The following is a 25,951-nucleotide window of genomic DNA, read 5'->3' on the forward strand; positions in this document are numbered from 1 at the left end:
CTGTAAAAAGCGGTGACACATACTATACAATCAGTGTTCACACATACATGAGAGCTTACAGCTGTAGGCTTTGTAGGTGTGCTGCACTGTACTGCAAGGAACTGTCATTGCATGTGCATTGCACTAATCTTCAGGTGATCCCGTAATTAGGAATGCAGCAGGTGAGTGGCATCTGCCGCAAAAACAATGGCAACTGGGGAAGGATCTGATACAGAGCAGCTCTCCTTGATGATTGATGACATTTTCCATCAAGACCAAACCCCACTGAGCCACAACTGTGCTCTCAGGGTGCAACTGTGCTTACCTCCTCACTGATTGCCTTCACTGGATTGGTCAAAATTGTCTAGAAAAGTGTATGTGAGCATAATATGTCGTAATATATTCTTTTATACTTATAGACTGAAGGATTAACCGAGTCAATGGAGATTATATTGACAATGAAAATAATCGTTAGTTATCAATCATTCTATTAATGCTGTGGAGGGTCTTCCTTTAAAAAGAAAAAAAAAGAAAATAGAAATACACTTCAACCCCTCTCCCCACGCCAATAATTTCCATACAGTCCCTTAAAATAAAAGCTACTCTGCCATGTTTACCTTTAATTTTCAAATACTAATTACGTAACCACGTGCTTTTTCTCTCTGCACATATATTCCTTGGGGTTTCACTGTATATACAGTGCCCTCAGGGGGTGCTGTTTTCCAGTCTGTTGTTAAGAAGCCATGATTTATATTATGACCCCGCCTTCTCAACACCAAGCTACAAGGTTGAGAGTCATAAACACAGACATCTTACACAGCAGCGCAGCCAGGCACTTGTGCAGGGAGAGATATACAACTGACTCCAACCACTTTGACCTCACTTTTCACTGATTCCTTGGGATTGATTCCGGTGATCAATGACCTATTCCTGTCTGTCTCTGGAGAGAATACTGATTCACACTGGGCTGCAGGGTTACATTCAAGGACTTGGTAAAATATCAAGACCTGCCAAAGCTTTCTGGTCCAAACGTCACCTTAGTAATGTCACAAGCCGAAATAAAACAAAAGATTAAAGCTGAGGCAGCATTTGGAACCCCCCTTCCCTAAACTGTATAAAACAGTTGGCTTTAGAGTATTTTAAGTAACACCCTTGTTAGCTTCATAATGTGTTGTGTTTGTGTATTTGTGTGCACACATTTTAATTTACCATCAGTGTGACTCATCTGTGTCTAGCTTAACTCAAGGGATTTACCCCCTCATTGCAAAGTGATGACGTCCCCGGCTATGACGCACTACCTTGACAACAAGTGTGTGTTGTTAAAGATTCATGAGCATGCAGGGGTGTTTATGACTTGATTGGCATTTAAACCCACATTACTTTGACATTATCTCTCATCCCTTTCTTTCTAAAATGAGCTCTCTCTGAAGGACTACTCCCATGTCTGCTTCCACTTCTGATGAATCAGCCCATTAGACCCCAGAGCAGCATTAGTTAAGATGTCAGCTGCTGTCAACTCACTCAGAAAAATGAAAGTGGAATGCAGAGTGAGAGTGGGTGATGAGGAGAGGAGGAGCCAATCCATTATACTGGTGAGCCATGCTTTTGAAGATTTATCTCAAATGCCACACTTCTCCAAGAAAAAAAAAAGAATTATAAAAATTATAATAAATGTAAGGTATGAGTCAGATGTGAGGTATAGCACGATAATGCATCTGAAGTGCTGTTTGATGAACTGCAAACTGAGACCATACATAAGTTAGTTTAGATATCAATTACATATTGCCACTAGCAATTATCTTTTGATGAGCAACAGACTTGTTCTTAAAGGTCCAGTGTGTAATGTGTTTAGTTGTTCATTATCAAAATCTGTGTTGCCCGTTCACAAACTTGTCCTTTTTCATGAATATTTACCATTACCATCAATTCCAAGTAGTATATATTGGCTTGAAATTTTACATTTGCATTCGCATGAACTGGGGTAGACGCATTCATGCGCCATCTTGAAATACATTAGCAGGTAAGGGACATGCAGGACATACTGCTCCGCCTTTCGCGTTTTCGCTGTCACATGATAAACTCACATGTGCTGCTAATGCTGCTAATGGGTATCGTAGCTTCCCGGCCCCGGCAAGTTTGAAGAAGGAAACATGGAGGACCACACGTATTCAAAATCCAAATTTCAGGAGCAGGAGTCTTCTTCTTCTTCTTCAGAAAAAGAGCAAGAGACCAGCTTTTTGAAAGCGTGAAGGCTACCGTAGCTGTAATATGTACTTTGAACTGCGTGGTGCGAGAGAGTTGATTGCGATATATGATCTCAACGCTAGATGGGAGAAATTCCTACACATTGGACCTTTAAGAACTATATTGCTTGATTAAAGAATGATATAAGAATATTTTTGTTGATTCAAAATTAAAAGGAATAATACAACATTTTGGGAAAGTTAGATGAGAAGATTGATACTGCCTCTCATGTCTGAATCTGTCCCAAGGTATAAGCACCAGTAACATTCAATATCATGTTGCATGTCGTTTGTTTAATATGTACAAAAACTGAAATGTAAAAACGACAAGTTGTGTTTTTTACGGGTTACGTGTCAGACTATTTCTTGGCCGGGAGCTAAAAACTTGGCCAACGGTTGTTTTCTGTGCACTTCAATAATGTAAGACCTGAATAGAACAAGTAAACAAACAGAGGGAAAGTGAATAAATAAAACCTATTTTGGGGAACAAAACACTTTATATTGTGGTCATTTATACCAGGAAGTGACTACTCCCTGCCAAGAAATATTCCAGCATATAACTCCCTGTAAAACCAATTGTAAAGCCACGTGTTGTTTTTACACCTCGGTTTGTGATGTTCTGACTCTTTGCAAAAAATAAATAACCATACTGTATTTCCCAAAATGTCCATCTATTCCTTTAAGGTAATAATCCACAAATACATGAGGTCTTTCTGCTGTTGTAAACTCCTGTGGTGTGTTTAATGTCTGCAACTTGTGAGAGAAACACAGTAGAAAACCTTATTATAAGCATCAGCAGCCTCCACTGAAGAGACAAAGCAAATGACTGGTATACTCACAGGAATTAAAACTTTCAACATCAAGACATCAGAGAACTGTCAAACTATCTCAGTGAGAAAAAGAGTGCCAGGCACAAACAAGCATCAAGTGAAAATGGCTAAAACCAGGGAAGTCACTGTGGCTACCTAAGGCGGCTTTTTTATAGATATATTACTCTGATTCTAGATGTATTTGTTCACCAATAGTTTTCCCAGCTCACCTCACTGTTAGCCCTGCACTTTACCTTGGCAAGGAGGTCATGCTGCTGTTACATGAACCTGCCACTGGACTAGTGGCTTTGGAGATTGGCTTCGGGACTGTGACCAGTAAATCCTATTAACAGTGCTGTTACCAGTTAGAGTCTCCTTCCCATGCCCTTCACCAAAGCACATAACAACCTCCTTGGAATAAATCTTATAGACGCTGATTTCAGATCTGTTTCACTCTCCAAAAATGATCAGAATCATTACTCTTGAAAGATAAAAGTGACCTCCCCACAGTGATTTAGACTGACAGGAGAATTAGAGGTAATCCCTTTGTGAACCCATGCACCTTTTTTAAATCCACCTCACTCATGACGAAGAGATGCAGATGAGGTGATGTGCAACAGAAAGACAACTGAAGCACCTAATGTGTGATGTTGCTTTCAGCACATCATGATGATATATTTTACACACTTCACGTCATAAAATCTCAGAGCCAAACATTAATTCAAGCTTTTCCATCAGTTTAATGCACACATATGTCTTCTTGACTCTGCTCTTTGTATTTGTGCTGCTGTGTATTTGTACGAAACAAAATGGACTTGTATAACTCTGGCATTGTGTTGAGTGTCTGAATCAGACGCCTTTGTGTGTCTTCAGGGAGCGAGGAGAGGAACATTACTCACAGAGAATTTAGGTGGAAGGAAACTGCCTCTACATGCCATGAGAAAGAAATACGGCCCATTTCTCAAATACTGCAGAGAAATAATATACCACTTACCTTGTTTGTGTTTACTGGCCTCAACAGATGGTTGTGTTTAGGGCTTCTTAGTGCAGCTTGTGGCTGCTGAGAGGGAAAGTATTCTTCAGGTAAAATGTAGTTTGGCAAGGGATGAATAATTGATTTGGGAGCTTGTTTTCTATTTTCTGTTGTGCTGTTGTTTGTTTTGTTATTTTCAGTTGATTGCCAGTGAGTTAACCTGACCCTCAACTATATCAGAGAGCTACAGCAGGACTCCATGCACTGTGTGTACAAGAAAACATCTTAGAATGCAGAGCAGTGTGTGATTGGCCTATCTCTCAGTAGAAAAGAGGATTAGAGGGGCCTCTTATGTCTGTCTGTGTGTGTGAGAGCCTGTGTTTGTGTGAGTGTGTGCGTGTTGGCAGCAGGTGCACCCAAGCACGCCTACCCGTGTGCCTGTGCGCAAGCATGTAGATAGTACGATTGAGAAAGGAGAGGAAAGGAAGGGAGCCTCTGTGTCTGTGGTCAGGAGAAAAAGCGCCGAGGGGCGGTGTTAGGCGCGTGACAGGTTTGCTAATAGGGATGAGAAAGGCTCAGTCCTAATATAGCAGAAATTAAACATCACATGCAAGTACGCCATTTCCCTGGAGCTCCCTTACCTCATCATACCGACTTTGTGGATACATACTCCTGCACATTAACACACTAAAGGTATGTAACTCGTTTTTGCCTGTCTTTTGGAGACAAAACTGCTTGTTTCTCAATAGAACAGGGGATTATGGATTAAAAGCTCTCATAGGAAGGTTCTCATAGATTGTTTTTAGACAAGAACTCCACTCTATTACAGGGGAAAAGATGCTATTGTGGGACATATTTGTCTAAAAGGTATCTTAGTTTGATAGTGGTGTCTTTGGTGAATTGTGTTAATGGGTAAACCTGCAACTTGTTGTGTGTAGTAAGATATTGTTAGTACTTTTTGTAGTTGCACCGATCCCTGCAGCAAAATAAATTGCCTTTGTTAATGGCTTTGCCTCATACCCCAACTGAGTATCCAAATTTAATGAACACAGTGCAGTGTGTGTTATCTGGTTACCAGACTCAAGTTACATTGGCCTGGCTACACAGCACAAATACATCTCACACAAATTGTCAAAAACGAAGTTCAACTACTGTATTTTAATGCTGTTTTAAGGTACTTGTACTAGTTACATTTCATATTAAGATCTTACATTAAAGGGGAACTATGCAGTTTTTTTAGCTTAAGTTACCTTAACTGTACAGCTTTGGAGTCATTGGAATGGTTATGACTTTTTTCAAGTTTAAGGATGGTCATCTCGCTTCCCCATAGCGCCTGTGAGCGGAAAAACCACCCTTGCAACTTTCGGCCGGCAAGCCACCGGCCTCAGCATCAGGAAGTATCGCGTGATATCAGGTCTCGCGATGTAACGTATTGCTTCACGGCACTACACACATACGCCCATTCAGGAACCGGCTAACAAGGTAGCGATGGAGTTTTTCACACTATCGTCATGGCTGACCCGGCAAAAAAGAAGCACAAAGCTAGGAAAGCATTGTTGTACTTAAAGCACATTTTGCTGTACATTTACTTAAGTAGGATTTCAGGAATGCATCCTTATCTGGGATACATTTCAATATGTTGTTTACTTAGAAATATTCTTAAAGGGCCCTGAAAGGTGTGTGTGTGTGTGTGTGTGTGTGTGTGTGTGTGTGTGTGTGTGTGTGTGTGTGTGTGTGAGGGCTGTGGCGGTCAGCCTAATCCCGCTGGATACAGCAGAGGGTAATTTGAGGGTGTGTATGTTCATACCTCCTGGCTGGAGGGTGAAGTGGTCAGACAGCTCCTGTTGGTTATAATTTAGTGTTTGTGTGTGGTTGTGTAGAATAATATTCATGTGTGTCTTTTTATCACTGTGTGAGCTGACAGCTCCGTGCGCGTGCACATGTGTGCGCGCATGCGTATAAACTGCTGGGTTTGCACATGCCTCAGAGAGTGCTTGTCCCCGGGTCTGTGTTTGATGTGGTGTGTTTACACCTGTGTGTTTGTGTGTCTGTGTGTTTGTGTGTCTGTCTGCCTGTCTGTCTGGGTGAATGTGTTTGCTTCATGACTGGATGCTTCAGTCAGTATGTTTATGTTTATATGAGAGAGAGAGAGAGAGAGAGAGAGAGAGAGAGAGAGAGAGAGAGAGAGAGAGACTTCCGACTCACAGCGTAGAGACAATCAGGCCACGCTTCAGTGATCAGTGGGAAGAAGCGCAGGGGCAGAGCAATCGCTACACTCATTGTTTATCACTGAAGACAGAAACCAAGACTCACGGCTGCCTACACGTACACGTACACTAAGGTGAGGAGGAGAAAGACTGAAAGGAAAAAGGAAGACTAATAAAAAAGAAATGAGGCATATCTATACATAGGAACACCAAAGAGATGAGGTAGAGATGAAGAAAATATGATTTTAAATGTGCAGATAAAGAAAAGGGAATTAAGAAAGGAGGACTGTTGGTTGGGAAAAAAGCAAAGCATGAAAGGAAACAGTAAAGCTGATTTGAACCCTGTGGCCGCAACTCCCACCATGGTCAACAGCATGTTGGTGTATGGCCATTTCCCCGCCTCTAATCTATTAAAGGAAACATTTTACACTTTAAGAAATATGATTATTTTCTTTTTGAGAGTTAGATAAGATGTCTCTAAGTCTTTTGAAGACAGAGCCAGGGGACAGTTATCTTAACTTAACTTAGCATAAACACCAGAAACAGAGGTAAACGGGTAACCACCTCTAAAACTCACTAACTAACACATTATATCTTGTTTGTTTAAGCTGTACAAAAAACAAAGTGTAAAATCGACAGGGTTTGGTTAAGTGCCAGGCTATTTGGAAGAGTGGCTTTCTTCGCAACCAACAGGAATAATACAGCACATAACCCCCTGTAAACATTTCAGTTTTTGTATGGATTAAACAAACAATATGTTAATTAGTGAGCTTTAGAGGTGCTAAAAGGTAGACTTTGTTACGTTTGGACAGAGCCAGGGTAGCTGTTTCCCCCTGTTTCCAGTCTTTTTGCTAAGCTTAGCTAACCATCTCCTGGCTCCATGCTTCATATTACTGTGCAGACATTAGAGTGGTATCAATCTTGTCATTTAACTCTTTGCTAGAAATCAAATAAGCACATTTCCCAAAATGTCAAACTATAAGGAAACAGACAAAACATTTATATGTTGTGCATTGCCCTCACGATTCAAATTGTGCTATATTTTGTTATAATTTGTAAGCTAAAATCAAACGGTTAGGCACACAATAGCAAAGACACAGACAGAATACAATGGTATCTAATATTCCACTTGCAGGAGCTGTCATCACATCTACCATTTGGTTTAATAATGATCTGTAGTGTCACATGGTCCTTAATCTTTTTTATTCTGAATTTTTTCTATGTAAAAAATGATGGACACACATACAGTAAATATGTCTTTGGCTGGGTTCCCCTTGGTACATACTAGTCACCCAGTCTTCCTCTTCACCCCTGCCCAGGTACTGAGGGCTCTGAGCTGGGTGCATAGAGGACACATCTGCCCCAGAGCTCCACAGACAACACAGCAAATGAGCACTCGCTGTCATAATGCAACATATCAGTTTGATGTACAGCAGAGGCAAAAGATTTTAATATCCTACGCGCGGGATCGGGTGACTGGCTGTGCATATTCTCAGTACAGTGGAGCTAAATATACTATAGGTTTGTTCTGCAGTCATTTTCAGCATGTGGTCTGATGAAATGGAATTTTGTCTCATTTTGCTTTCAGGTTCATATACTGGATGCAACATACTGCAGCCTCTGATTCTCTTTCATTAGTGAGCTTTTTATTTTACACTTATTTAATCACATGCAGGGTTCCCCATGATAACACCCAATATTCACAAGAGGAGATAAAGAATTCATGATGTATCTGGCTATAGTCAACCTGATGTCCCCACATGTTTCCTGCCAGCCTTCAGTTGCACATTTGAGAATATAAAGCGTTAAGATATAAAATGAGACATCTTACAGCTGCCAACTGAAAAAAAGAACAACGCAAGCGATATTATTCATGCTATTGTCATCTGAAGACCTCTGCAGATGTTTTATCTGTGTTTTTGAATATTTTATGATAGCAATTTCCCCTAAAATTAGATATATGGCATTTGAAATGCCATTGCTCTAATGCTTTTAGTTGCTCTGAGGAATGGCTAGTCCTGGATGGAAAAAGAGGCACACAGAGTTTCTTATTATATACAGTATAAATCCTGGGAAAGCATTTTTCTCACTCTGGGATAACACAAGACAGAGAAGCTTTGTATGTGGAGAGGTTGGGTGTGTGATCATACAGTATATGGACTTCCTTAAGCCTTTTGCTGGAGCTCCAGATACTTGACCCACAAACAATATTTACTACAACTCTCTTGTCTTTCTACTTTAAAATGATAATAAATTACTAAAACAAAAACATCAATGACCCCCCCCCCCTGTAACTTTATGTTCCGCTTAGCCTCGATTCTTTAAACAATCAAACCAGACACATTTAGCTCAGTAAGTCCCCTTTAAACATATTTTCCTCCGCTGATGTCTTCGGATCACCTGTCAGAGGAGGCACATGCGCGGTGATCAGCAGAGTCGAGAGGCTGTTGGAGATCCTGCGTCAAGAGAACCAGTGTTACATAGAAAATAACGGAAAGGGCCTGTTATAAGTTTGGTGTCAATATAAAAGCCTTAAAATGTTTTATTTGAGATTACAATGAATGAAGTGTCAGGGTGGCGGAGCAGAAGTCCAGACTTTTAAAGTGAAGACTGGCAGACTTATTTCCCACTCATCTGCTATGTTATACGATCTACATGGTATTCTTTGTGTGGTATAGTGTATAATGTGGTTTTTCATGTTTAGATTAATTTCAGGCTCTGTATTATGCAGTTATTTTATTTCCCAAAGACACACAACTTAATACCTACATTAACACTAGCTAATTAGGATTTTATTTTTGTAAAAGCTACCGGAAGCCACCTTCTTTGACTGAGCAATAGTAAAACAGAGACCCCCCCTCACGGAAAACTGTGGTAACTGTGGTGTACAGCTGCAGAGATGCGCGACACGGAAAAACAAGGAGAAACGAGGGAAAAGGAACGACATCACAGGGAAGAAAAGTAACCTCTGAAAATAAATCATCTGAGATGCTACGAGATACCGAGAAACGCCGTCTTCTCTGCGCACTTTGGACGTAAAAACGCGGAGGGGGCTCGGGTCGTACATTGATCCGAATACAGTGGACGGGAGGGGTCGATCATGGGGAACGAAGCGAGCTTGGAAGGAGGCGAAGGGCCGCCGTCTGGGCTACCAGAGGGGCTGGCACCTGACGGGAAAGGCGGCTTCGTCCGGGTCCCCGATGGGACACCGGTCAACCTGAGTGAACTCAGCGAGGAGCAGAGGAGGCAGCTCGCCGCGGCGATGTCAAGGGCGCAAGCCAGGCAGCCCGGAGGCGCAGCAGCTGCACGAAGGCAGGGCTTTTTTTTTACCAGCATTTTTATGCACTTAAAGTATCCCCACTAACCACGCTATGATTCGTGAGAGAGGACCGATGGATGTGTTGTGGTTGTGTGAAGAATCATTTGGAAAGCGTCAAAGATGCTATAAGGAGGCAGGGAGCTTGTTCACGCCCATTTTTGATCCTCCCAACCGCACTAAGAAATTATTCCATTCTTAGAGCTCACTGTAATGGATTATCATTAACATTTGATGATCAGCATGACAGTAAAAGATTTGTCGTCTGATAGCCTACAGCTCTAATATTGCCTGGGCACGTTTAATTGACAAGCTGCCGCTTTGAACGTTGTGTATTCTGCTGTCTTTACACATTTGCGCAGGCCTCGTTTTAACTGCTCGCCATTCTCTTTTCTGAGACTCAATGTGTGAAATTAGTCTGAATTGGTGAATGGTTTGACTCGGTGTCCGCGGGTTGTCTCTCCGTGTGAGATCAGAGAGACACACCTCCAGTAGCCTATTTGTGCGAAATTTTCGAAAAGCCTGCTGGGTAAGAAAATTTGTCGTGCCCAGTGTTTTTTTTCCCATCTGAACGACGTTTGAACACCCAGATAAACAAATCCACTACCTTTATCAGCCGTGTATCCGCTCTTTAAAATATTGCCAATTATACTCTCTACTTCTGAATCTCGCATACATTGGATTTGATGCTGTGTTATGGAGGGGGAGGTAGAAAGCTGCCAATGAAAACAATATGCTGCCAGTTCCATAACGATTCCGATTTAAATGTTACTCATATAATAGTGAAAGATCCCTCGATATCTAATAAAATGATGTGCGGTGCTGCTAAATGGCTCCAATTGGTGGAGATTTTTTATTTATACCCGAGCTAGAGATGGGGGGAGGGGAGGGAGGTGCATTAATATAAATATGACTATAAATAGAACAGCAGCGTTAATGTCATCACTCACAGACTTCCCTCCTGCTGATTTCTGCTTTTTTTGTATTTAAAAGTGGGATTTCATCTTGGCATTAGTCTCGGAGTTTGGTCGCTGTCCAAGGTGCTAAAATACGCTGCTACTGTCGGCTGCAGTGGATTGGCCAACAGCATTGCAACACTACTACTTACAATTTGTACAGTTTGCTGGGCTCTTACCATGCAAAGTCATGTATTACTCAGTGCTCACTGTAAAAAATCAAATGCTGTATTCATTACAACATTAAACTTTATTGCCTGGTAATGTAATTTTTCTCAGACATAATGGCAGAAGCACCAGGGACTTTCAAACAGCAGCCTAAGAAACCACTGGGTCTGTATGTTGCATACACACATCATCATACAATAACAAAACATTAGCCCACATTGATGCATTTCTCTAAGGATCCCGTTCACTTTCACGCTTGTGCTTAGCAGTGTGTGTTGGTTGTGTAGGTTGCCTCTCAGTCTGAGCTAACAAAGATGTCTCATCTCACCCCCATAGAGGCAAACATTTCCCTTTCTATCTCAATGATCTACACTCCATGTCATTCAGCGGTATTCACTTTCCTGTCAGCTTTACCCCAAGGCTGCTAGCTTTACATTCTGTGTCCACTGATGTGTTGAAAGGGCCTGAGATTAACAAAGAGCTAGTTTTATGGTCTTAATTTAGCACAGTAAAGCTACAGTAGAGGCAGAGGAGTTGGTAAACATCATAAGCAATACTGTTTGAGATGGAACATAGTAAATGCACTGAAAAGACTACATATACTGACACTTTATTCATTAGCAAGTATTAGCATGAATTAATATGAGAGCTATTTAGGTTCTTCATGATTTTAGTGTCAATTGATCACCACACACATCACAAATTACAATGACAAATTAAGGGATAAGGCAGGTAAATGAGCTAAAGTATATTTCAGAGCCATCTGGTCTTAAACTCTCATTGACAGTTCTGTTGTTTGTTTTTTGACACTGGGTCAGCTGAGAGTTGGTGTGGACTTGGCTTATAAAATGTTCTCACATTTCCAAAGTAAACACAAATCAACAATAGCAATAAAAGCAGTGCTAAGAAAAACTTTCTCTTTTTCTCTTTTCCAGACCATCAGAATCTGATACCCATCAGCGTTCCCAGCAGGTAGGGGCCTCCAGGGGCCCTACAGGTCTCAGTAAGAGTCGTACTGTAGACGCCTTCAACCAGGGTCCACCTGGCAAGCCCACACCGGGCCGCAGCCCCTCATCCCTCAGCCTTTTTGAATCCAGATTCCGGCAGGAGCCAAAAGACCCAGAGACCAAGTCATCCAGCATGTTTGGCTCCAGCTTCATGTCATCTATGACCTCCTCTGTCTCCTCCTCCATATCCTCCATGGGGGATTCTGTCAACATTCCCAAGTTTGGACTATTTGGGGATGAGGAGGAGGGAGATGCATCTGCAACACTTGAGTCCAAGCAGGGAGGAAAGCCACCAGGCAAGGGCCCTCAGCAAGGGCCAGGTCCAAAGGGACCACAACAGGGAGGACCTCAGAAACAGGGTCAAGGCCCTCCTGGACAGGGGCCAAAACCAGGGCAAGGACCCCCTGGTCAGGGACCCAGGCAAGGACAGGGACCACCAGGCCAGGGACCAAAGTCTGGCCAGGGTCCTCCTGGCCAAGGACCCCCTGGGCAGGCCCCCAGGCAAGGACAGGGACCACCAGGCCAGGGGCCAAAATCTGGCCAGGGTCCTCCTGGGCAGGCCCCCAGGCAAAGTCAGGGTCCACCAGGCCAAGGACCCCCAGGGCAACAGGCCCCCAAACCAGGTCAAGGACCACCAGGTCAAGGTGCCATACAGCGTGGCCCTCCCCAGCAAAAAGGTGGACCCCCTCAGCAAGGACCTGGGAAGCCTGGACCCAAACAGCAAGGGCCACCAGGCCCTGGGGCTCATCCTGTAGAGCCAGCTAAGAGCAGAGGGCCTCCTGGTCAGCAGGGGGCTGGAAAAACTGGAGCAGGACTCTGTCCACTGTGTAAGACCACCCAGCTAAACATTGGGTCAAAGGACCCCCCTAATTACAACAACTGCACTGAGTGTAAGAACCAGGTCTGCAGCCTCTGCGGGTTCAGCCCCCCAGACTCAGCGGTAAGACAGTTTTTTTATTTTTTATTTTTTTTATTTTTATAAAAATATGTATCATATTAAAGGTTCTATGACATGCTGCTTTTTGGATGCTCTTATATAGGCCTTAGTGGTCCCCTAATACTGAAGTCTCTTTCCCGAAATTCAGCCTTGGTGCAGAATTGCAGCCACTAGAGCCAGTCCCTCAATGAGCTTACTTAGGACGTGCCATTTGTGTGTCTGTAGCTTTAAATGCTATTGAGGCGGAGAGAGGCGGGGCAAGGTGGAGGGTGGGGGTGTGGCCTTGACCAACTGCCATGCTTCACTCATTTGCAAGCCATGATGTCTCTCTCTTTCTCATGGATGGGCCAAATTCTCTGGGCGGGCAAAGCAGAGAAAGGGGAGGTAACCTTTCCCCTTATGACGTCATAAAGGGAAGATTCCAGATCGGCCCATCTGAGCTTTCATTTTATCAAAGGCAGAGCAGGATACCCAGGGCTTGGTTTACACCTATCGTCATGTCTAGCCACTGGGGGACCATAGGCAGGCTCATATTAATGTTAAAAAACCTCATAAAGTGAAATTTTCATGCCATGGGACCTTTTAATGACTTACATTGATGTAAGCATTTTGCATAATGTAGCTGTCAGTTTTCTAAATAATAAATATGCAACGGTAAAATAAAATACCAGTCTGCTGCCAGGGATGCTGGCATTTGTCTTATAATACACAAGACAGTCCATGTTATTGATCGCATGGGGTGTAAGTCACAAATTATTACATTTTCTGTTTGTGAAATATCAAAGTGTCTATTCAGGTTGCTAAATCCACATTACACTGCAAAATGTAATCATCAAAGCTTATTTACTCCAGTATTCACACTCAAATGTTGTTAAGAGCTTAATGAACATCTTAAATATCATTAAATTACTTTGTGATATAGAGAGAGGAAATTCTCAAAAACAGTCAAACTGAATTGGAAACAATGGAAATTATTGAAGATTGGTATGTTTCAAATGAATAAAACTAATATTTTAAAAATAAGTTTAAATATAAGACCAAATATATTTGCTCTATTATTAAATCCAATACGAGGCTGTTAGCATCATATTGCTGTTCTCTGAGCCTGGCGAAGGGACTGCATCTCATAAGAGTGGCACATGATTTGAGGAGCAGAGGGACCATATGGACCCAGGGAATGTTGATCAAGGTGACTCATGTCATGGCCACAGGAAGATACTGTGCCAGCCATTGACGACACTCTGTTACATATGGACAGAAAACACTAGTGGGCATTGATTACAGCCCAGCAGAATGACCGGTTCCTTCTACTTGAGCCTCTTCTTAGGATTTATTATTATGCAGATTGAATTCAGAATAACGTCTACAAATGTAATGCTGTTTGCCGTTACAGTATACTACACTGTATACTTTTTAGATTGGTTGAATTGACCTCATCTCTGTTTATGTTGTATGCAATTGTTCTTTTCTAGATAGTGATCAAATTGTCAACATTGGCCCCCTTCAAACACTGTGGTTTGCACACAGTGGAAACATAGATACCCTGAACACTAAACAAAGAGCACTGTGGTGTAACCAGGCTTTTTTGGGAGCAGGTGTTGACATATACCGTATGGTCAAAACAGAGACAATGAAATGCAACTGTTTATGGTTGTCTAACATTTACACAACCTATGATAGATGAAAGAACCAATAGCATTAATAAATAAATAAATAAATAGTGTATGCCTTTCTGTTAAAAATATTCCTTTGGTTTACAGACTTTGTGTTATTGCTGAATTAAAACAATCATGTGTAGAAATAACATGTTTTTATTCTATTTTAGTTAGAAACACACGTTAATATGAATATTAATGTATTCTTATTACGTATTAGTATTTATGTAACTCCTGCCAGATTTGAATTATCTCACGGTATAAGAAATGATTTGCCTATGGAAAACAGGATTTAACATCATTTGATACACTAATTAGTGGACACGTCTCTAAATGTGTCTTGAAAATGATTATTTTAGGGGTTTAATTGGTTATGCTTGCCTGTGTATATACTGTTATTACACATGCTATTCTTATCTGTGCTCATAACGGTGTATACATTTGTTCCAGTCAAATCTAACCCATCTTTTGTTTCATGCACAGGGTAAAGAGTGGCTATGTCTGAACTGCCAGATGCAGCGAGCTATGGGAGGTATGGATCCCCCTGGAATGACACAGCCCAAACAAGGTTCAGCCCCGCCCTCACCCCAGAGACAGGCATCTGGCAAGCCTGGCAAGCTGCTGATAAAGCAGCAGAGTACCACCGACCAAGGGCTAACGCCGCCAACCACACCGAGGCAGAAATCCCCAGGTCCTACCTCTCCTGGGCCGCTTTCCCCTGGCTCCTCATTGGGAGGATCCCCCAAGATTGACCCCAAGACAGGCCGCCCCATTCAGCCGAAGTCCAGTCCCCAGCAGTCTCCATCTAAAGCCAAACAGGAGTCCAGCTTCTTTGGGGGATTTGGAGGTATTAGTCTGGGAAGCTTGACAGACACAGCCAAACCTCCTGCGGCTGCTTCACAAGCTGCAGAGTCCGTTACAGGGAAACTGTTTGGTGGGTTTGGCGGTTTGATGGAATCGTCGAAGCCTCAAGCACAGGCCGCACCAAAGCAGGAGGAGTCAGTGGCTGGGAAGTTGTTTGGCGGTCTTGGAGGGTTGACTGAAACGGCAAAACCTCCAGCTGCTGCTTCTCAAATGTTCAGCTTTGGATCATCACTCTTGAGTTCAGCCTCTAATCTTGTCTCCGGAGAGGATGAGAAGGCAGGAGGTTCTCCACCTGGGTCACCCCTAGACTCTGGACCAGGTTCTCCTGCAGATTCTGGCCCCGGCTCACCACCTGACTCCCCCTTCTCTCTACCTGGGTCTCCTCCTGATTCGGACTCTGCTCCTGACACTCCAACTAAGTCCAAGAAACCCCCCAGAACCATTTCTGTGGAACAGGAAGAGAAGGTGCCACCAGCCAAACCTGGACCTGCCCCAACCTCAACAACCAAGGAAAGCTGCCCTCTCTGTAATGTGGAGCTGAACACTGGCTCAGCAGACACGCCCAACTACAGCTTCTGCACCGAGTGCAAGAAGACAGTTTGCAATCTTTGTGGATTTAATCCTACTCCCCATTTAGGAGAGGTAAGAACTACCGTTTTTTTTAAGCCCCACAGCTTCCTGCTTCAGCTTCAACACACTGCATCTACCTGTAATTTATGCAATCTGTCGTGTATAAATAGAATGCAAACATCCTCTAGATGTTTCTTTGAAATAGGTCACTGTAAAGATACTATTAGGAGTTTTCAGCTCTGCGTTTTTCCCCAGTAGCATCTTGAAAAGTACTCTGAAAGGAGGATAGCATGTTACTAGTTGTACATTAGTTTACCATGTGTGTGTACAGTATACGTGTTTGTGTGGCCATGTCTGCTTGTGTGTACAAATTCACAAATATCTTTCTATTGACTATTCTTTCATGGTGAAATCGGATGCAAGCTTGTAGGATTTGTATCATGCGTGCGATGCATGTTCGATTGTGTGCGTTTGTGCACATGAGAGTGTGTCTATTCATTGTCTTAGCTTGCTCAATGATGACGTGGAAATCAAACACTTTTGGCCTGCTTATCTTCCGAGGTGTGGGGACTGGTTTGCCGGTGTTACCGTGGTGTTTTGTCCCACATGGATGCAACATCACAAGACTGCGTTGAGGTCCACAGAGCAGATGGTACTCTATGGTGTAGGATCAGTATATTGTGGTAATACAGGCCAAAAAGTGCTTTCGGTTGAGTGGTTTCTCAGCATGGAGGCAAAACATATTCACATATGCCAGCTACATCCACTTAATATTCCATATGAAGTATCTTAGTTATTATTTATATCTCTCATATATCTCTCATAATCTACACATTCATTGAAAATTATAAGCCATGCATGGTTAAATTAACTGAAGGCCTAAGTGATTTACAGTACAATATTTAATTATATCCTCTTGACATGGTCATGCGAGTCAGAGCACAATCTAGTGTTCTCAGTAGCTCTATCATGGCCTATTAACTACTTTGTTAGCTGGTGGTTTAAGTGTGTCTTTAGTAATCTGCTGTGTATTTTTGGTTCACTGAAGAGTCTTCTGTAACAGCGAGTGGGACTGAGCTGAGAATGGACTCCACCGTATCTATGTACAGGAAATGCTAAATCCTCATGGGAAATTAACCTTTATTTTGTTAAAGAAAGATCTAGCAAAATAAGCTTGGCTTCTAAGAGATATTTACCTTCCTTTACTTTCCATTACTATTACTCAGATATGAAGGTGAAACCTACAACATGTAAGAATGGACACATTTTGTATGTCAGTACAGTGCAGTCTGAACTTTCACATGTTACATAATACCACTCTCATGCTGTTCGTTAAACATAAGGCTACAGCCAGCAACTGGATAGCTTAGCTTAGCATAAAGACTGAAAAGAGGGGGAAACGGGTATATCTTGGCTTGGAGCACTGACTTCCTGGAATCTCGCACATAACGATAAGCAATCATCCTTAATCAATATTTTGACATGCCAGTTTGGTTGTGTGTAGTTGTGCAAGTTAGATTCTATGGCCCTGATCATGGCTCTAAAATATCAGTAGCCTAACTGTGCTATGTATTGGTTAATCCATGGCGCTGTCCGTGGTGCTGAAGTAGCAAACAGATGTGTAATTGTGACTTTTTTCACCAGTCCCACCCTTCTGTTAGTTTCGTCTTGGATCTTGGGTGGGGGGTATTGGAAAAGAGTTGTTCATAGGGCGGTTGGCTAGTCGCAGGTGAACAAAATGAACCGGGTCCGCCCTCTCTATTAAAATGAACAAATTGCCTACAGGTTGCTATGAAGTACATGAATGTTCAACATTATTATTGAAATTGTCCCCTGCCCCACTGCTACAGTAGCACTCCAAAACAAGATGGCTGCCATGTGTTATCAGGACATACAGTCGTGACAGCACTATTCAACACATCTTGAACTAGAATAAAATGAGTTAAATCTTAAAACAGCAGTACCTTGTGGAGTATGGCTGTAGGAGACATACAGTACACACACACCTTGGTTGAGTCATCTACCCCCTACGTACTGTGCCTCGCTTCTGTGTCATTCGCTGTCATAATTTTGGCTGTCAGTAGGGGTTTACTTGCTGACGCATGTGAGTGGGTCAGAGTGTGTGTACGTGAGTGTGTGGTAACTGAGCAGTATGTTTTATTTTCAAGACTTTAGAGACTGGGCAGGCTGGTGTGAACTTGCATACTGTAGTTGTGTTGCTTGTCTCAGTGACTTTTCATCACTACAATTTGTGGTGTGTTTTTTGGGATCTATTTAGCTACAGTTCTGTATGTCCACTAAAATACTGAAGGTTGAGAGTGCATGCATAACATATGTGTCAACCGTGTGTAGGCGTAATCTCTGTTTCTTAAAAGGATTTAAAGGGCAACAGGAAGCCTGTCATTTTTATCGAGGCTTGATCCTTGACTGAAGTGTCTGTGCTTAATCCTCATCAATATGAGTCGTGAAAAGAGGCACCCCAGAAGGAAAAGCACTCGCCATCATGGTTTTTCTCAATTTTCTTCTTATTTTGTTTTCACCATCACAGCCCTCCATCTTTGTCCATCTTTTTCCCTCTGAAGATTTTTCTGTCACATTTTCTTAAAATCTCTATATCATTTCACTCTGTTTTATCTCTTCTTTCTCTGTATCCTTTAATCTTAATATAAGGCCTGGAGGAGACACACTTAATGCCAGTGTTTTTTGTGAGCTTATCCTCTTCTTAAACACAGTGTTTTCTCTGTGTCAGAATCTCCCTTAGTGGTGCTATCCCTTTGCCTTTCTCACTGTTACTACCCTTTGATGTAGGGAAAGTCTGTAGATGTGTGTGTCCAGTGCTGCTCAGTGATGATACTGTAGCTCCAGGCTCCATGTCATGTTGCCCTTATCAGTAATGAGTGTGCTCGTCTGAGAAGTCTTGCGTAAAAATGGGAGAGGCACCACTTTGCCAACAAGCACGAACGAAATAATCCAAGCTAAGAGAGTAGGCTGCAAGCTACATGTATCACCTACACCAATGAGAACCAACTGAATCTCACCTTTCTTACCAAGCTCTGTGGAATATTTCGAGTCACAGCTGCATTTGTTCCCATTTCGATGCTTAATGACAATCTATGGTTCCTGCTTCTTAAGATACAGTCATAGATACAATGACGTAGTGAAGGGTGAATGCACCTGTGCCCAGCTACTCTGTAGTCTGACATAACAGTTAACCATACCAAATGTGCATTCATTTTTTTATATTAATTAAATTGACGTGTGATTGGGAGTTTACAGTTTACTCACCTTTAAAATGACCACTACATTACTGTAGATATACAGCTGACAAAGTATTTTACTCATCGGAGATGCTTTGCTGTAATATATCAAATGGCCTCCCTGGCCTTAATTATTAAACACTGTAAGGCTGTGGAAAAGGGAGGATCCTAGCCATTATATGTTGTAAAGGAACAAACCAAGATTTCTGCTGTCAGGTTTAAGGACTGACATCACATTTATCTTAAGGATTTGTTTATCCTCAAAGACAGGAAACAGAGAAACATGTTAACCAGGCTCCATTCAAAGTAAAAACAAAGTGCGCCAAAGCTATTATATTTAAAGGAATATTTGACATTTTGTGAAATATGCTTTGCATTCTTGGCGAGAGTTACATGAGAAGATTGATACCACTTTCATGTCTGTATGGTAAATATGAAGCTATCGTCAGCGGCCAGTTAGCTTAGCTTAGCATAAAGACTGAAAACGGGGGAAACTACTAGCCTGGCTCTGTCCAAATGCAATAGAATCCGCCCACTAGCACATCTCAAGCTCACTAATTAATGTGTTATATCTTGTTTGTTTAATTTGTACAAAGAAATAAGTGTAAAAAAAACTATTAACTATTAACTAACTATTAAAACTACTAAAGACTATTGGCACTACTTGGCAACATCATGGTGACTCCAAGTTGCCACTATATTTTCAGTACGGAGTAATAAAAGCAGATACAGTGCTGTATCTTTATCTACTAATGTAGTCACTACCATCATTGTATCCTAATTGTGTTCATGGTACAGTTTTGATAATATGCAGAACTTGTGATAGTGCTTTTGAGGTGCTGCATGGTTCCACTGACTGCGAAAAATTGCAATTAATTTCTTTAAAAAAAAATTTAACACATGAAAAATTTAGCAATTAGTTGATTATATTTACACAATGTGTAAATAAGGCAGATTTGGATGTGCTGAATGTTTGTTTTTCAAACATGATGGTCGTAGGCTATTGCAGTTTCCCTTCCTAAGCAGTTCCTTGACCTATCTGAATGTCAAATATCAATACCACAAAAGTAACCATTTATGAAGTTGTTGTTCGGTAACTTTGGAATTATGCATAAGTTAAATGTTGGATCAACAGTTATAGTTAAGGTTAGGTGTGTTCTCCAGTGAATAAATGTAAGTTAATTCAATGTGTTTAACGTGTGTTTGGACTTGCATGTTTTTGTTGGTAGGCCCGTGTCTTTCACATCCTCACATCTGTGCTAACACTCACTCACTACGTTGTGTTTCCTGTGTCTTCCTCCCTTATTGTTATTCTGTGGTGGTGCCATGCACAGAATAACAATGCCCTTCTACAGTCTGAACCCTCCTGAGTCTGCACTGGCAGATAAATGCATGCTTCATGGTCATACATAGAATACACACATGCATATGTAGAGTACACCAACAGCCTCAGTCATGCATACACACAGTACAGTCAAGGCCCTCTCTTAGCCTGGTGGCGTTTGTTCTCCTCTTTACATAATCTATTACATCTTGCATAAACAATCCAGTTGTGATATGAATTGGTTGAATCGGTTGGTGTGTTAGTCCAGGTTAGTCTATATCTGGCCTTTACAGTCCAGTCCTAACAGCTTTTCCATCATTTGCCCAGGAGGCTGAAGTGTACAAAAATAGTCACAGCCACAAAAGAACCATAGAGGAGACAACACAAGCTATTGCAGGGTAGCTCTCTCTCTCTCTCTCTCTCTCTCTCTCTCTCTCTCACTCTCTCTCTCTCTAGGCTATTTTGTGTTCCCTCTTTCATATTTCCTCCTTTAAAAGGGTCTTTCTGTTGCACCAGGCAACCCACAGAGTCCCCCACACGGCCACCTTGGAAGGCTTGAAATGGATGGTATTTTTAGACATTAAGGTGTGTGTGTGTGTGTGGGGGGGGGTGGTGGCTTGGGGGTGCATTGGAAAAGTGGTGCAATTTTAGTTATTTTAGCAGTGTGAATGCTGGTACATGAATAGTAATGTACTGTACATATTATGTTCATGTTTTACCGAGTGATCACACAGGGTAAACAGGTACCGTGTTGTTTGCCCTATTTACCAGGTCCAAGACCTTGTTCAAGCTGTGACAAGTGGTTTACCTTTGTTTTAGAAATTGCTTTGATTGAAATGAACTGTCCTCAGCCACTGCAAACAGCCTCTTCTCTACCTTTTTACACAGCTCGCCCTCCAGCTCCACTACAGAATGCTTTCCAATTATCCCCTTTCTAATTTACTGGTGCTTGCATGCTTAGCAAGGGCCACATTTTAGTCGCTGAGTCTTTAGCACCAAGAAGTGGAGAAAAAAGCCAAGACATTATGTTTGCCAGCACTGAGCCCTGGTGAGACAGAGAGGCAAGGACAGGCAGGCAGAGACAGACACTTGACAAAACACACATTCTGGCACTGGCCTCATCTAGTTAGCACAGGCTGTTGTATATTTACTAGGGCTGTCAAAATAACGCGTTAATTTCGATTAATTAATCTGAGAAAAATGAAGGAGGGAGACGAGAATGTGCTGCCTGGATCTCTGATGCTCTGAAACACAAACACCGCTGCACATGACGCTAGTTAACACTATAGCCTACTCGACAGCAGCTAACGTTAGCCTACCGCTAGCTAGTAGCTGGATTAAACACGGTTAAAATGCTGACAGCTAACGCTAAACGGTGTAAAGTTTGACTGTGTTTTACTGTAGAGGATTCAACACCGGTATGTAACAATCTGCAGCTGCCATCGGAGAAACAACACAGACGGTGCGTTCAATGAAACTGGTAAACTACAGTCTCGTGGTTCATTTGAAGTTATTGTAAATGTCCTTTTCCCATCTGATGGTTCAACAGCGATTTACTACGGAAATTAGTTATTGTTATAGATTATTATTAAATCATTTCATTTTGACCATATGGCCTTAGCAATAAACAAGCCGTTCTTTAATGCCACCAACTGTTGTTTAGTACCCTTTTTTTTTCTTTTCTTTTTTTACTTTCTTAAAAAGTATTTATGTATGCGATTAATTTCGATTAGTTAATTAGTTGTTTAGTACCCTTTTTTTCTTTTCTTTTTTTACTTTCTTAAAAAGTATTTATGTATGCGATTAATTTCGATTAGTTAATCACAGAGTATGTAATTAATTAGATTACATTTTTTAATCGATTGACAGCCCTAATATTTACATCCTGACTGTTGCTGCTCTCTCTCCCCTTGAAAACAGTCTTTACTAGAGTGACAGGAGAGCTTCTGATTTGAGTTGAAAAAGCAAGTTGGCTTTATGGATGAAGTGTCTGACTCGCCTTTTTTACTAAAAGTTTATATTCAATATAATTCATAAAAGGTGTGGCCAAAAGCAGAGCCTGGATTAGGGAATGGCTTTACCTCCAAAAAAAAACCGTAATGCATGAAATAAAATAAATAAATTAGAAAATGGTAAAGGGAGTGAAGCTGGAAGGCACTTGTTGGATTGTCAGATTGAGACACATAGACAAGATCCTAGTCACAAACTGTCAAACCTTTTTGTTCATTTACAATAGTAAGGTGTGAAAACCACAAATACACACATGCATCCAAGCTGAAAAACATACATTACTTTTCTTACCAATGTAAGAAAAGAAAAAAGTTAAACAGCTGGGAAATGAGTAACAAACACACAGACACATAACATGTGTAGTGGAGGAAGGACAGGGGAGAGAGATGAAGGAATACTGTGACAGAAAGAGGAGTCCAAAAAGGGAGTCCAAAGGATGGGGAGTGTCACAAAAGATGTGAGTGCCAGCCAATGCTGCCCTAAGCAGTGCAGACTATGACAACCTGATTATTGTGGTTTGTCGTTGCACTTGCACATTAGCAGCACCTATAGGCAAAATTGACTGTCAGACAGAAACATCTGGTGAAGCAAGAATTATAACTTAATACAAGCTTTTGTGAGAGTATAGGAATTGGCCAACACTTGAAATGACTTGAACTCAACATAGCAGTGTTTTCTTTATTTGGACATTACTCAGTAAAGTCCAAATATAATCATGGTATTCAAAAGTTATTGATAACAGCTACATAGTTGGCCAGTTCTGGTACAAAATGCTGGTTTAGGACAATAATATTAAATGTATGTTGTTTTATGACAGAATAAAACAAATCTAAATTAAACTAAGTCACATCAGACTATAATAAATTATATGTTTTATTAGGTAAGGACTAAATATGTGCTTTGTCACATACAGTCATGTGAAAAAATTAGGACACCCTTGCTAAAGTTGACTAAAAAGAGGAATAAAAAAATCATCTTTTGGAAATTGATCTTAATGCCTTAATTAAATAAATGAGGAAAAATCCAATCTTTAACGACACCAATTTTCTTTGTGAATGAATAATGTATCGTAAATAAATAAATGTTCTTCCTTAAAATACAGGGGGCATAAGTAAGTACACCCCTATGTTAAATTCCCATAGCAGGCAGATGTTTATTTTTAAAGGCCAGTTATTTCATGGATCCAGGATACTATGCATCCTGATAAAGTTCCCTTGGCCTTTGGAATTAAAATAGCCCCACATCATCACATACCCTTCACCATACCTAGAGATTGGCATGGGGTACTTTCCATAACATCATCTCTCAATGCAAATCAAACCAGCTATTAGGCTAACTGAAATAAAACCATGCCAATCTCTAGGTATGGTGAAGGGGAGTTGAGTTCTTGTATTTGTGCACAAATAGAGGGTTTTTCATATGAAACAAATATTAAAATCACACATGTACTAAAATTATATAGGCTACATTGTACTATACATATTTGTCCAGTTTGTTTTAGATACTGATTGCACTTTTTTTTTACAGAATTCATGCAAACAATATTATACTCATATATTATAATTTGTACATGATTTTTGTAGTCATTATTATTATTATCTGTATTTTGTTTGTAGATGTCATATATGTAGTATATGCATAAATCATATATTATATTCCATGTACAGTAAATATATGAAGTAATACACAAAACATACATGAAAAACATTTTCAAATACAAAACATATCATGTGGACTATGTGGTACTGTATATATGTTCATATATAAAGTTTATAATTTATAGAGATCCACTTTGACACAGCTGATTAATGTACAGCTAATTACAGTTAAATGGAAAACACAGTCCCTTTTCTCTCAGTTAGTATCTCCACCTCGCCATATCTTCTTTAAACAACAGCAAGCTTCCAAATGTTTTTGTTAACCAAAGCCCACAGTTCATTAAGACTAACCTTTAGGCTGAATGGAGAAGGGAGTGGAAATGTTCCTCCCCCCTCTGTGTCCTTTTCTCGCTCATTCCCCCTTTTCTGGCACAATTCCTCTGTCCACCTGCGCTGATAAGCTTAGTAGCAGAAAAGATTTTATGCAAAAAAAAAAAAAAACATTTAACATACAGCTGATGCAAATTGACATGTATGAAGTAACTGCTCTTTATACACTATACTGTGTAGTATGGACTGCAAAACAAGCTAACAGACACAACCAAATGCATATAATAACATTGTTGGAATGGCTAAAGTGTTAGCAAACAATGACAAAAAACTGAGCAAAAACTGATCCTCATATGAGTAATGTGTTTTAATATAAAATTATTGAAACTCTGAACAGGTAGGATAACAGGAATTTGAGGTTTGTCATTGTGGCCACCCAGACTAAATATGCATACATTTATTTTTCTGTCTCTTTGGATAAAAGTGTGCATTATTATATGATATGTACGATGACTAAGGGACTAGAAGCCTTGACAGAAGAAAGAAAAGCATCTTTAAATCCTTGAGTGTCTCAGACAAAACTCAACTTCTTCTATTTCAGATGGGAACCTGACACATGCAGACATATTATAAAGTGGGATGCAGATAAACGAACAAAGATGCAGACAGAAAATGCCCTGAAAGAAATGTCTCTCTCTCTCCTTAATCCCTGGGCTCAGAGTATATATAGGCGCTGTCTCAGACCTCTTGCTTTGTGTCAAATCCACTTTATAAAAAATATATATATACTTATACACACAAACACACTTTTTCTCCCTCTCTTCTCTCACTCACCTTACTTTGGAATATCAATCCACAATGTAGCGACACAGTCTGACACTCTTGTCACAAGAAGGAACACTCAGGCTCTTGTTGCTAATTAACTTTTTTCAACTTTATTCAACCTTCATTTACCCAGATAATGTTTGCTCAGATGGCTTGCTGTGGTTTCCTGCAGCACTCTGCTTCACTCATATTCAGTTACGCACATTTCCATCTAGCAACTGACCAGTACAACCACAGTCCTCTAGATCTGGTTACTAAGCAGCTGAGGGTTAAAAGTGCTTTTCTCTGAAGCTTTTTGACAGCAGCATTCAATTTATTCAACTTCCTCCCCGCTCAGATTTTGCTGCTTATTTTGGGATTAAAGCCAACAATCTCCTGGTCCAAAGCCCAGTTCTCCAGCCTTAAGGCTATCATTGCTCACATAACATTTAGTTTCATGATTCAAACGAGAATTGCATCAACACATGAGCATGGAGCACTTTGAAAAGGGTGCATACAGCACATTGAACCAGAGATGGGAACATCTATAAACGTGGGACATTTATTAGGACAGAGATCTTTTTTGGCTTGCAAAGGAGCTGATGCTGTGATGTTCTGCTTGTCTAGTACATTATAATTAAGTTGGCCACTCAGCAACACTCATCAATGAGAAAAGGGCAACGACTTCCAGACTTTACTTTTAGCAAGAGCTTTAGCACCAAAAGGTGACTTGAGCAGTGCTGCAGAAAGGACGCTAGGATTATATAAGGATTATAAGAGACTCATCTGCCTTTTATCTTGATTAAAATAAGGATGTGCAGTTCTTATTTGCCTGTACAGTTGTAGATACCCATGTATCTTGGAATATGGATTGAAAACACTAGTTTCAAGTTTAAAGGAATAGTTGCTTCTACTGCTTCACCCTTTCCCTCACCACACCATGC

The 25,951-nt window shown here is 41.0% G+C and overlaps 1 protein-coding gene across 1 annotated transcript in view; it reads left to right on the forward strand.

Annotated features, from left to right (window-relative positions):
- Positions 1-9,311: 9,311 nt before the first annotated feature.
- The window catches only part of pcloa (piccolo presynaptic cytomatrix protein a), a 54,711-nt gene continuing 38,071 nt past the window's right edge, over positions 9,312-25,951 (forward strand). The window contains exons 1-4 of the mRNA XM_078242644.1: positions 9,312-9,523; positions 11,587-12,179; positions 12,246-12,598; positions 14,734-15,756. Coding sequence (XP_078098770.1) covers positions 9,312-9,523; positions 11,587-12,179; positions 12,246-12,598; positions 14,734-15,756 — 2,181 coding nt within the window. The remainder of the gene's footprint in view (positions 9,524-11,586; positions 12,180-12,245; positions 12,599-14,733; positions 15,757-25,951) is intronic.

This window comes from Sander vitreus, chromosome 23 (assembly GCF_031162955.1).
Source record: "Sander vitreus isolate 19-12246 chromosome 23, sanVit1, whole genome shotgun sequence".
Lineage (NCBI taxonomy): Eukaryota > Metazoa > Chordata > Actinopteri > Perciformes > Percidae > Sander > Sander vitreus.